The 13,602-nt window shown below is 37.3% G+C and overlaps 1 protein-coding gene across 2 annotated transcripts in view; it reads left to right on the plus strand.

Moving 5' to 3' along the window:
• The window catches only part of LOC113701960 (uncharacterized), a 32,064-nt gene that overhangs the window by 6,775 nt on the left and 11,687 nt on the right, over nucleotides 1-13,602 (plus strand). For both annotated transcript variants that reach the window (XM_072059354.1, XM_027222882.2), the window contains 11 exons: nucleotides 74-151; nucleotides 245-304; nucleotides 406-510; nucleotides 1,480-1,590; nucleotides 4,473-4,514; nucleotides 4,670-4,762; nucleotides 4,846-5,033; nucleotides 9,252-9,535; nucleotides 9,619-9,740; nucleotides 9,887-9,929; nucleotides 10,013-10,104. In XM_072059354.1, coding sequence (XP_071915455.1) covers nucleotides 74-151; nucleotides 245-304; nucleotides 406-510; nucleotides 1,480-1,590; nucleotides 4,473-4,514; nucleotides 4,670-4,762; nucleotides 4,846-5,033; nucleotides 9,252-9,535; nucleotides 9,619-9,740; nucleotides 9,887-9,929; nucleotides 10,013-10,104 — 1,218 coding nt within the window. The remainder of the gene's footprint in view (nucleotides 1-73; nucleotides 152-244; nucleotides 305-405; nucleotides 511-1,479; nucleotides 1,591-4,472; nucleotides 4,515-4,669; nucleotides 4,763-4,845; nucleotides 5,034-9,251; nucleotides 9,536-9,618; nucleotides 9,741-9,886; nucleotides 9,930-10,012; nucleotides 10,105-13,602) is intronic.

Raw genomic sequence — 13,602 nt, forward strand, 5'->3', positions numbered from 1 at the left:
CTTGACTACAAGTGACTACAAAATATAATACATTTTTGTTTGTCTGAGGATTTGATCAAATGAATGTCTTTAGGATCTTGCTTTGAATAATCGGGAACATGAAGAAGAGATTTTGCGATTAAGAAAGCATCTTGCAGAATATTCAGTTAAGGTAAACAGGTGGAGAATTTTGGTTTTCAAATTTGTGTGCTTGACAGTTGTTCATTCTGTTCCTAGGTAACTGAAAAAATATTTCTGTTGGTAGGAAGCACAAATAAGGAATGAGAAATATGTGTTGGAGAAGCGCATTGCATATATGCGTATGGTGGGCATTATTTGGTTTAGCTCCTGATTTTGAATATTCTTTTTGTGTAATTTAAATCCTTCAAGAGGAGTTGTGGAACTTATTTTCCTCTTTTGTGATAGGCCTTTGATCAACAGCAACAGGATCTTGTTGATGCTGCATCTAAAGCAATTTCCTATAGGCAAGACATAATAGAAGAAAATATACGCCTAACATATGCATTACAGGTATATATTGTATGATGATTTGTCTTATTCTGGGGTAATCTCACTTTGCTTTGACCTCTCTACACCACTCCCCACACTCCACCCTGGGGGAAAAAAGCTATCTGCAGCCCTTACTGGTCTCGATGGCCATGCCCTATATAAGGGAGAACCACCATACTTGGTGAGCTTATCCTTTTTCCTTTGCATGATTTGAACTGGTACGGAGTTATGTTTGTGAGGGAATGACTTCCTCCTTCTGGAATTCAGTGCACTGCAATTTCTCAGCCAGCACGAAAAGAATAGTGGTCAATCTAATGCATCTAGGGCATGCTACATGCGTATTTTTTGATAGGTTGGACTACTGATCACGTTAGATGTGTTTATTGATTGTTGAGGCAGTAACTAGTTAGTGACTTTAGTTTGATTACATAGGAATGCAAAAGCAACTTTGTCATTGCAAATGGTGGTTATTGAACAAGTAAAAATATGGAATAACCAAATAAGGAGCTGAAGGATAGCTGTCTTTTTTTTTTCCCTTTTTTTGTTGGGTCCTTGATGGTATGGTGGTGTAGCACGGAGCTTGTAACGATTATGTTCCTTTAAGTGTTCTACAAAATTCTGTGTGAGCTTGGAAAGATAAACTTCTGAATTATTTTTCAGTCTTCAAATATGGGGGATATGTCGCTTGATTCTGAGCTTTTATCAAGCATTTTATCACATCATTTGTTCGGTGGCTGGACGAGTAATCAACAAATTTTTAACCTTAAATTGTTCATTTTAGTTCTTTTAAGAACATTGTGGTCTAGTACCTTACCTGATGAGATGGATGGTCCTAAGTAAAAGATATACTGACTTCTGTTGTTTATGTGTTTTAAATTGGACTTGGTAAGAGTTAGCAATTTCCTAGTCGTTTCAATGTTTTCAGGGATTTATCTGCTTCCCTACAAATAATTGAGTCTACCTTATCTTAATCTTTTTGGGTTCTTTCAGGCAGCACATCAAGAGAGATCAACGTTTGTATCTTCGTTAATGCCTCTTCTTGCTGAGTATGCTTTTCAACCACATGCAGCTGATGCACAAACCATTGTCAGTCATGTCAAGGTTAGAATGAACTTGGTCTTTCTGCTTATGTAATGCATTTCAAGCAAATGAATGGTTGCTGTCGTCGTGAACTCACTGCTTTGTTTGCTGTGGTGTTGAAATAATAGATGAAAAGATGCTCCCTCCATCTTAGTTTATGTCTTGGTTGCTATTTTCGTTTGTGCAAAATATTTGTCATGGTTTAACATGGAAATAACTGAAGCTTCATTTTCCTATTGTGCCCTTAATACAAGTTCAAAGGAAAAACAATTAAGTAATGTTCTTCCAATAAGTAATGTTAGAAATCATCTTTGTATTTTGGTACTTGTGCCTTTTTAAAATTCCAAACTCAACTAAAAAAAATGTTGAAGTTTAATTGAGCGGCAATGATGGAAAGAGTTGCTTTGGTAGCTGATCTGTCTTGGTCAAACTTTACTTTTCTCAATCTGTGTGCAAATTTGAACCATTTATTTATAATTTTAGGAATTTTCCTTTCTCCTTCTCAACTTCTTAAATCTTAAATTGGAACTTTTGTGGATGTTAAGAGGCAATGCTGTTGGACTTTTGCAAAGAAGAGGGTGGGCTGGTAAAACTTGATGTGCTTGACAAATGCTTTTGAACTTTTTTGTGTTACCCTTTCTATTGATGTGTTAGATGGACTAATATTAATCATCATGAAAACCTGCTAAAATTTGTTTATTAACTTGCCTTCATTTGAAGAGGATGCAAGTTATGGAATTAGTCAATCTATTTTTAGATGGGGAAATTTATAACAGTGGAGGAAGGCAAAAAGAAGAGGGTAAACTAGGCAACGATACCTAGGATTTAAGCATCCATTTTTGAGCTTATGTGCATTGCATGTTCTATATGTAAATTTACTGTCTCTACTTTGATTGTTAGCCTTTCTTTTCATGTTGTCTTGAAAAAAGTGTGTCAATTTAGCCTCGGGATGGTTAAATTTCAATAGCTGGGATTAGTTGAAATAAAACATGTATCTGACTGACTTTACGATTCATTTTCCTCTGAAAGTGTGCGTAACACAAAATTGGTTCTTCATTGGCTCTAGTACAAATCTACATCACACTTATAGCTTGTCAGACATTGTCAAGATGTTTTTGTTAGCTCCCTTACTCCTTGCCTCTCTCCATCACTCAACCATTAATATATCTTTGTAGTTTTTAGCATATGTATGTTTAGAGAGACATTCTATGGAGATAACTAGGAGGTATGTTTAGTTGATTCAATGATCTGCCATAAGACATTGCAGAAGACAGCCAAATCGATCCACAAACTCTTCAAATGATTGCTTTAGTTGGTTTTCGAAGATGTATGGGATTCACATATCATTGTTTAGGTTGTTTGCAAGAGAGCTCGTGAAACAATTCAAGTATTTGCATTTCCAAGATGGGCCCAGCAAGTGGCTGGCCACTATTGGAATGCTTATCATGTTTTAAAGGCATTGTTTGATTCAAACATACACATATTCCAAGCTTCTTCAGCTCTTTATCTTGCTTACGTGCATCTTTCGTAGATTCAGGGGCTTCCTATAAGACATTGCAAACAAGATCTAAATTGGTCTCAGCTCTACGGATGGTAGTCTTGGTTTTCAGAGATATATGGGGTCCATGTATGGAATTTTAGGTTTGTCAAGGGGCTTGTGAATTGACTTCAATAGCATAGACCATTTTTTAGAATGAACTAAGCAAGAGAGCTGACTGCTTTTTAAGACTTTAAGACAGTTTGATGCTTTAAAGTCATTGTTTGTTTGTCAACAATTCACATTCAAGTTTCTTCAACTCTATCAAAAGTAATGCACGTACTGAGTTCCCCGATGGCAGAATATGCTCTAACATGTTCAGTATTAAATAATGGTCTACGGGGAAATATTTTCTTGTGATAATAGAGATTTGGAAGGGCATGAAGAGGATAGTTGTTCAATCAGATCTTATTTGGACGTGGGAGAGAGAGCATAACATGATAATCTGCAACTTTTTTAAGCATCAACTCCAAAAATGTTGACTATGATACTTGAAATAAACATTCCACCTTTTGTATATTTTACTATTAGAGGCACTGAAGATCGGTGGCCAAAGATTGTTTTCTGCAGGCAGTGCACCACTTAATTCGGTTACAAGAATATAATGCCCTCAGTCTGAGTGTACCTCTGCTGCTGCCTCATCTTTCACATCCATCCGTGCTGGTCTGCAAATTTTTTATGATTAAAACTCCATTTTGCTCAAGTCTAGAACATTTTGTTGAAGCACCATTGTACTGCGCATGGTACACTTGCTCCCGTCACCTGCCACCTTGCCCTACTTTTGTTTCTTCCTTCTCTCTTCAATTGTCCATTCATTCTCTTGCTGCTTATTCAAGTTCCAATTTTTCTTCTTCTGGCTTTGAGAAGAAAACATGGGAGGTGGTGAGGCAGGCACATCCTATGATTTTCTATAAGAGAATTGAGAAGAAAGCCCAGCAAAATACTCTCCTCAGATCTTCTTCCCCCCCTCCCCCCCACCCCTTCTTTTTCTCTCTTCCCTACACATCTATAATAAAGTGGCAGTTGAGTGACACCTATATACATACATGCCCACACAAAGAGACATGTATGGCTTTGCTAAGTCTACTAAATTGATATCTCTATAGATGGAAATAACACGTAGTGATACATAATGAAAACAACAGGTTTTGCATAAATTCCTTGGTTTTCTACTTCCATCTTACTCCAAAGTAGTCTTTAATTTGATTTAGTAGTTTATCACATTGTATGTATATGGTAATGTGTAAAACTCATAAATTGAAACTAGCATGCCCATATTCTGTAAGATATATATGTATAGAAATGTTCCTTTTCCTTTGAAATGGGCCGTTACATATGGTGGACTCCTGATATCCTGTTCTTTCAGGTACTGTTTAGACACATGCAAGAGAAGCTTCTTGTCACAGAGGTAGGTTGGAGGTGCTTAAGAACATTGTGAATTCTAGATGCAGATAGAATAGGATATAACTTTCTTGCTTATTTTCAAGTACTTGGTTTACTACCCAGTTTCTCATAACCTAAAGAAATTCCACAACTTTGGTGCTTGTATCTCTGTCAATGTAGGCGAAGTTAAAGGAGTCCCAGTACCAGTTGGCACCTTGGCGTTCTGATGTAAACCCCTCGAATTTTTCTCCGTCGCCATCTCATTCTTCTGGGGTAGGGCATTATTTTTATTTTTTATCAGAATTTTTTTGTAGTGACATCCCAGTGGATTTATAAAATTCACATATTGTTCTCAGATAAAAAATGGGCTTGAATTGGTGCCTCAACCACCATATTCTAATGGGAAGATCCCTATGACTTCAGACCCTCAGACAACAACAGACTGGGATTTATTGGGGAATCGCCAGAGTGCTTTGGGGGGTGGTGGTGGTGTGAAAAATCCAGAGTCTGATGACTTGGGGAGGTATTCACCTCTTGCCAGCAGGTGAGCCTGGTCAAATGGAGACTGCTACTGTGAACTGAATGTACAATTTCAACCATCTGCTTTTGGTGGTGGGTTCTGGTTTCAATTGAGTTCTTCATTAACTGGTCCTGTTTGAATGAATTAATGACCTATATACTTGTTACTTTTAGAAAACAATCACCGTGCTACTGAATATGATGGTTTCTGATTTTAGTTGATTGATAGTGTTTCATTGTTTTTGAGGAATGACAAAGTTCGTAAAAATCCTAAACTGTGCCTCATGAATTGTTAATGGCCATCTCATTATGCACAACCCTTGGGTAAAGTATTATACCATTGACTAACCTCCCATGTCCCATGTATATTCATGCTGTCACTTGAGCATGTAGCTTTCATTTAATTTCCAAGTAGTTGGTGCATTGAATCGTATATTCTCCATTTGTTTCTCTGTTCTGTTTACAGCTCCATTGTCTTCACCCCTGGTTTATTCTTGAAGGAATGCCATTTGTTACTTGTCATGCCAGTTTATTGTTCAAGTAGTACTTCTTTATAATAGCATTTGTAAGTTAAAGAAACTATTTGTAAGAGTTAATTTTGTTGAAGGAAAATTGGTAGATGTTTGCAAAAGAGCTTCCTTGGCAGGAAGAGGGTAAAAGCTTTTGTAAATGGTGTTAAGATACAAGCCACCATTTATGGAGTATTTTCAGGATTACTAGGGTCCGTTGCACCTGATGGCATATTTTCTATGGGATCCTCATACTTCCATTCTCAAGTTTCTGGATCCTTCCTTTATTTTTAGGGTCAATCACACTTTTTCCCCCTGAACTTTTGGGGTAGTCACACTTTACCACCTTCAACCTTACAAATATACAGTTTACCCCCAGTGAAGACTAGTTGACCTTGGAAATCTTAACTGCATAAAAAAAATGTCAGTGTTATGATGCAATTGCCCTTTTATTGTTGAAATTCTTTATAGTTTATTATTATTGCAGGAAGAGTGCAAAAGCTTTCGTAAACAGTGTTATGATGCAAACCATCATTTGTGGAGTATTTTCATGATTACTGGGGCTCTTTTCACCTGATGGCGTATTTTCTGTGGGATCCTCATTCTTCCAATCTCCAGTTTTCTGGATACTTCCTTATTTTTAGGTTAATCACCCTTTGCCCCTCCGAGCTTTGGGGGTAGTCACACTTTACCACCCTCAACCTTAATAATATACACTTTACCCATAATGGAGACTAGTTGACCTTGGGAATCTTAACTTCATAAAAAAATGAGTGGTTTGATAAAATTGCCCTTTTGCTGTTGAAATTCTTTATAGTTTACTATTATTGCCCTTGTATAGCCGACAAAAAGTGAATTGGACTAGATCTCTATTAGTTTAAAAATAAGGCATGTCAGCCCCTTTTAGCAATTTTGGTTATGTATTTAATATTTAACTAATATGACAATCAAAGAAGACAATACTATTATTCTAACAGTTTTGCATAAACTAGAATAATAAAAATCATTTCTCAAAAAATATCAAGCTTAATGTTACCTTATTTTTCTTCAAAAAAAAATTGCTTACTCTATCTGTGATTGTTACTCTGTTATTTATACCTGTTGTTTGATTTAATGTCTAGTTAATTGAAGAAAGTCTATATAAAAATGAAATCCAATGGGAAAAATTTTACGGATAATGAAATAAATGTGAACTCTTTTCTCTTTTTTGTTAATTTGATATTTTTGTATGGTAGTTATTATAAAAAGATGATCATCTTTTAGCAATAGAAGGGAAATTGTTGTAAGTTATAGATAATCTCACAAATAAAAGGGTAATAATGCCATTGCATTTTTCTCTTAATCTTTTTGGTAGAAATCTTTGACTAGTCTTTATGGGGATAAAGTGTATCTTTTAAGTTTGAGGGGTGAAAGTGTGACTACCCCAAAGTTTAGGGGAGCAAAGTGTGATTAACCCTTATTTTTATTTGATATTGTCATGCCTTTGTCTTGGGCCCTCCCCAAAATCATTATCAGTTACCAGAAATAGTAAATAAGTTATTTGCCCTTTTTAAGTGTATTCTCCTTATAAACATTTACTACTAAGAAACACATGGGTTCCTCTAGAGAATGAAAAAGTGCTTTCAAGTGCGTGTATGGTACCAACATTTTGATGTTGGAACTTTGTTCAGTTACCAGCAGAAATGTTGGGTTCTTTGTTTATAAGATGTGGGTCTGAAGTGTTTGACTAAAATATAATACAGAGCTGGACAGCTTTTTTTTTTTTTTTAAAGCAAATTAGACAGCTGGGGCAGTTATCAAGCAGTAACTTTTGAAGCTTCTATCTTCTATCCATCTACTATTACAATAATACACACTGTTCCTGAAAAGTGTTACTTTTTACGAGTGGCATACTTTGTAGCTTTAGACATTTTCATTTTCTCTAAGCTTCAATTTGTTACCTTAATTTACTGGTGGAATGGGGTCAAGACGGTATTCATCCTAGGCTAGAAGCTTTCCAATATATTTTAGTCTTCTGCGATTGTGTTGTTGCTCTATGCATTTGAACCAGTTGGGAAGTGTGTCCACCTGAGATACATCTGGAGTTGTGTGAAGACTGGAATTTCACCTAACATGAAGAACTGTTTTTAAGTCTAGTGTCTCTACTCTTTTCTTGAGAAACAATTTTGATGGTTTGATCAGAATGATATAAGGAGTGGTAGAAGGGAGATTATTTAGAAAAAGAGATTTAGTGGAGATGCGACGAAGTATTCATGTCTGCAAATATGGTTTTGGTAGACTTACGGGTTTTGCTTATACTTGCGGGTTTTGCTTATACTTGCTCTTTTAAAAATAATGTCAATCTTGTAAGAAAACTAAATAATGCTAATATTCAGTCAGGCATTGCTTTGGTAGGCGCCCTTACTACCTGCAATGCACTGCTGTGAAGCCCAACAAATGGTCTGGTAGCATGAGATGGGGACCAAAGTAGATATAAATGTAGGACTTCGTCATAGCTCGCCCTCTCTCTGTCACTCTCTCTCTCTCTTTTTAGATGGAGTTTGGGTTTACAGTCGCAAAAGCTCGGGAGCTGGCAGTATTGTTATTTCTCAATGAATCTTTGGCTACTTTTTGTGCACACACATTTATATTTGCCAAACTGAGGCAAATTTTATACTGCAAATAAACAGTGACACCTCTTTGGCCTTAGCTAATTAGCTTGAAAGTAAATTAATTGAATGAAGAAACTCTGGTTTTTCACTTAGGCAGTTCTAGGTGGTCTTTCTGCAAATGGTAAATGAAATCTTAGATATCAAACAATAACAGTAGAATGAATGAGCCATGTGCATGGTACTTTCTATCACACAACACCAATTAGTACAGGGTAGAAAATCTTCTGACGTGGTGCTTTATACGACAAGATTACAGGCCAACCCAAGGCCTCACATGTACCAAGGATGTTGTAGGTGCTAGGCTTTTATTGGAGCACATGACCAAATTCTGTGTAGTGTCTTGTAAATCTCAAAGTTGAGCAAATTGTGCTTTCTTAAATTCATTTTTGGTTGAAACTCCCGTGCTAACCGTGCAAACTATATTGATGGGTCTGAGGACCTGTCTTATTCCAACTCCTTTTGGTCATTAAGTTCATTTTTAGGCTGTGGCTTTGCTTGTAATGTTTGTGATCCTTTTTGGTACTTCATTAGCTGTATGGATGATATTTTCTTCAAAGTTGTTATGCAAGCTGATATCGTTCATTGGTTATAGTATTTCTTTTTAGGTTCTTAAATATACTTTTGTGGAAGTTGTAAATTGTAATGCAACATCATAATGATAGCTGGGAATTTAAGAGAGAATTTCTTGATAAGATGATCCCAAGCGTTTGGCTTTCCACCTGACTTTGTACTATTGTCAATTGATGGGTCACTGAATGCCTTTCTAAAATATATCTGGTATCTTGTTTCTTTTTCTTCTTTTTTTGTTAATCATTTTTATTGAATTTTCTATTAAGGATATATTTCTGTTCTAGATCGAGCAAAATATTGGAAGAATAGTTTCGTGAGTGTCATGTTTCCTGTTAGTGGCTTTGTAAAGATTTACCTATGTTCTTTTGTACTGAAATTGAATTGTTACTATTACTCCATGGAATAGACATTTTTATGATTGCTTTTGAGTTACGTTTGCAGCAATTTTAATTTCGTTTAGTGTGAGGCTTTCTTTTCTTTGTTCCTGTATTCATTAGTTCTGATTGACTTCAGGGACATAGCAAATCAACAGTTAGCTGCACATGCGGTTAGCATGGGTGAATCAGTTCCAGTTTATCATAAAGATGTGACTTCTACTAAACAAGTTACTTTCAAAGATCTTGTCAGCAGTGATATGGAGGATTCTGACTTGGAGGGACAACAGAATGACAGAGAGCCACAAGCTAATTGGGCCTCTAAAAGCTCAGCATATACTAGTGCTCTTGATGATGCAAGCACCTCATATTCTCCTTATTTACCCCCTGTTCTTGAAGAACCTTCGTCATCTTTCTCTGAAGGTAAGAATTCTTGTGTTTTGGTTGTTATAGTTATTCTTAAGCATGATGTTACCCACTGTTCATTAATTCTACTGCCTTCCTAGCTGGAGAAGATGATCCATTACCTGCAATAGAGGGCCTGCAAATTTCTGGCGAAGCGTTTCCAGGACGGGAACTCCAAGCATGTGGATACTCGATTAATGGAACTACTAGTTGTAATTTTGAGGTGTTCTGTTTTTGCTATTCAACATTATTTCTTTTTTCTCTTTTTTGGTTCCCTTTTGCTTGCTCTCTCTTTTCTCTAGTTATATAAAAAAGTGCTTATGCTATATGATTGTATGAAAGTTTTTAATTGTATCTTTGAACTTGCAGTGGGTGCGTCATCTGGAGGATGGATCTTTTCACTACATAGATGGTATTCATGGATAAATAGATATCTTTTTATTTCCATTGCTGCAAAAATTCGTCATGTTAAGTTGTTAGTGTTGTAATTGACAGGGGCAAAGCAACCAAACTATCTGGTTGCTGCAGATGATGTAGATACGTACCTTGCTATTGAAGTCCAACCACTGGACAACAGGAAGCGGAAGGTACAGTGTCTCTCTTACTGGCTAGTGATCTACTTCCTCTTTTAGTTGCAGTAAACCTGATTTGTTGGTAAATTAAATGAATATTAGTTTTATCTGCTTCCTGATTATATTAATTGAGAATTACTGTTGTTCTGATTTTAGTTATTGCTGTAATTGCTGATCAGTAAAATTAGGATATTCGTCTGTTGCCCATCTAATTGCCTTTTCATTCATTTCAAAGCATCAAAGAATGCAACAATTATTTTTTTATTCATGCTTGAAGTAGTAAAAGAGAATGCCAACAATTAATTTTTTAGTCATGCTTGAAGTAGGAAAGAGGTAAAGCGAAGGAGAGAGATCTTGCCTTTGTGGGTTCCAAGGGTAACATACTGCTCAGTAGGTCATGTCTCATAATCATTGACTAGTGAAACTGCCAAAAGTGTTTAAAGGAGCTAAACTTCTTTATCTCTAAGCCTAGCAGGACAAGAAACATCATGAATTAGTCTCCTCACCCAATTTTGTACTTGCCTATTCTCCTCTCTGAAGCTTATACATGTCACCCTTCTGCGAGGCATTCTATACGCTCCCACCTTCTCCCTCTGACTATATTTTATTTTATTTTTTCATTGTACAATCTAGAATTAACGCTTATAGTTTAAGATAGTAGGGCTACATTTACTGTTTTGTGCATTATTCACTTGCATGTTATTATATCAGTCAAATGTATGGATAGGGGTCTGTTCTCCTTTGTTGTCGAGTAAGGATTTCATTGGCCCAGATTTAGCATGGTTGATGATTGCTGTCATTTTGCATAGCATTTAAAATGTATTTGTGGTGAGGCAACAAGGCAAAAAGATCAGTTTTTCCAAATATGCCATGGCCTTCTCCCCCTATCTTACCCACTGCTGTTGCTGTGCCTTCTTTTCTTATTCTTTGTGCAACTAAGACTAGTTTTTCCGAATATGCCATGACCTTCTTGCTGCCTATCTTACGCACTGCTGTTGCTGTGGCTTCTTTTCTTATGCCATGTGTAACCACCAGATAGGGAAGGGAAGTGGGGGTGAGGGGAAAGAGGGGAGGCAGAAAAAGGGGTGGTGGCGGGTTGGGTGGTGGAGTGGTAAAGAGGGGGAGGGAGAGAAGGGGAGGGGGTGGTGGTGGTTATGGGGATGGAGGTGGAGGTGGAGGCGGGATAGAAGAGGCGAAGGAGGAGGGGTGCTGGGTGGAGTAAGTGGTTGGTGGTTCGAGGAAGGAGGGGAGAAGATTGGATGGAGGGAGGGGAGGTGGGGGAGGGGGTGTTTGTGAAAATCCATTAATCCTTTGGGTTTTTGGACAAATTCCCAAAACAACTTCTTTGATCCAGTGAAGTTTTAGACGAACTCCCAAATACCCAAAGGATGGCTTGAAGTTTTGCCGGTCTTTAGAGAAAATTGAACTAATATATTGACCTCCTCCAGTATGGCTTGAAAAACTCCCCGAGTAAGAATTGCGAGATAGTCCAAAAGACAGATTGGTTAATCATCCTTCAAACTTACAAGTCAGAAATTGCAGTGGGTCAGTGCTTCAGCTTCAAGGTTTGAAGGAGATGATGATATATGCACAATATAATAGAATAGATACTTCTATCCTACAAGAGAGGTCAAAAATATTTCAAAACCTTTTGCTTAGCTTATAACTGGTCAGTGTTTAGTGCAACTTCCTGGTCACATTATTGATAGAGCTCTAGTACATTTTAGTTGTTTATGGTGAGACTTCATTGTTCAATGTGGTTCATATGTTCTTAAAATCAGGTTGGTTGACATTTTGTGTCTAAATTTGCAACCAAGCACATTTGGTTCCTACTCCAATCCTGTTTCCAGGATACATATGAAACAGCTCCAGAGCTCCCCCCCCGGCCTCCCCAGTGATGGAGGCTTGATGACTCTGTACTTGAGCCTTTCAAACATCATATTCTCAAACTTTATCATTGTGTATGATTAATGTAAATCTTTAAAAGAAAAGAAAAATGAACAAAAAACTCTACTTTTCTTTATTTTCCCACACCCTAAATATGCTTACAAGGTAGGCATTTATAGGACAACCCTATCATAGTTCTGCCACCACTTAAGGTAATAGAACCATGATTTTAGGGATTACATAATCAACTCATATCCTATCTATTCAAACCTGATTGATCATAAGCAATAAAATCCCATAATCATGGGAGGTAATATCTCTCATGATCATGGGAGATAATTATGGAAGATAATATCTCCCATAATCATAGGAGATAATATCTTCGACACCCCCCCTCAAGTTGGTGCATATATATTTATCATGTCCAACTTGCTTGTAAGAAATTCAAAATTGGGTCTGAGGAGTCCTTTGGTGAGAATGTCAGCTATCTGCTGAGCTGATGGAACGAATGGCATGCAGATAATTCCTCCTTCAAGTTTCTCTTTTATGAAGTGGCGATCAATCTCAATATGTTTGGTTCTATCATGTTGCACAGGATTATGAGCTATGCTAATTGCCGCCTGGTTATCACAATAGAGCTTCATTGGAAGTTCAATAGGTCTTTTCAGCTCCTCTAAAACTCTCTTCAGCCATAACATCTCACACACACCATGAGCCATAGCTCGGTACTCTGCTTCTGCACTACTACGAGCTACAACACTTTGTTTCTTACTTCTCCAAGTAACCAAATTGCCCCATACAAAGGTACAATACCCCGAGGTTGATCTTCTATCAATCACTGATCCTGCCCAATCAGCATCTGTATAAGCTTCAATGGTCTTTCGATCTCCTCTTTTAAAAAACAATCCCTTTCCTGGAGTACTTTTTAAGTACCTCAGAATTTGATATACTGCATCAAGGTGCTCTTCATATGGAGAATGCATAAACTGGCTCACAACACTCACTGAAAAAGCTATATCAGGACGAGTGTGAGCCAAGTAAATTAGCTTGCCTACTAACTTTTGGTATCGAGAAGTATCAACTGGTGTTCCATCTTTTATATCTGCTAACTTGTGATTCGGATCCATAGGAGTGTCTGCAGGTCGACATCCACTCATCCCTGTTTCCTTTAAAAGATCCAAAACATACTTGCGTTGGGACACAACGATGCCCTTCTTGGACCGAGCTACCTCCATCCCTAAGAAATATCGTAGTGTTCCCAAATCTTTGATTTCAAAGCTAGAAGCAAGACTTTTCTTCAGCCGTTCCATCTCAATTAAGTCATCTCCTGTGAGGATGATATCATCCACGTACACAATGAGTACTGCTATCTTCCCGTCCTTGGAGTGTTTAACAAACATGGTGTGATCACTCTGAGCTTGGATATAGCCTTGATCCTTCACCGACCTAGTAAATTTTTCAAACCAGGCCCTAGGAGATTGTTTGAGACCATATAACGATTTTTTTAGCTTGCAAACTCTAGACTGAAACTTCCCTTCAAATCCAGGGGGAGAATCCATGTACACCTCTTCCTCCAGATCACCATTTAAAAATGCATTCTTGACATCAAGTTGTTGGAGTGGCCAA

The sequence above is a fragment of the Coffea arabica genome, chromosome 7e (genome assembly GCF_036785885.1).
Source record: "Coffea arabica cultivar ET-39 chromosome 7e, Coffea Arabica ET-39 HiFi, whole genome shotgun sequence".
Lineage (NCBI taxonomy): Eukaryota > Viridiplantae > Streptophyta > Magnoliopsida > Gentianales > Rubiaceae > Coffea > Coffea arabica.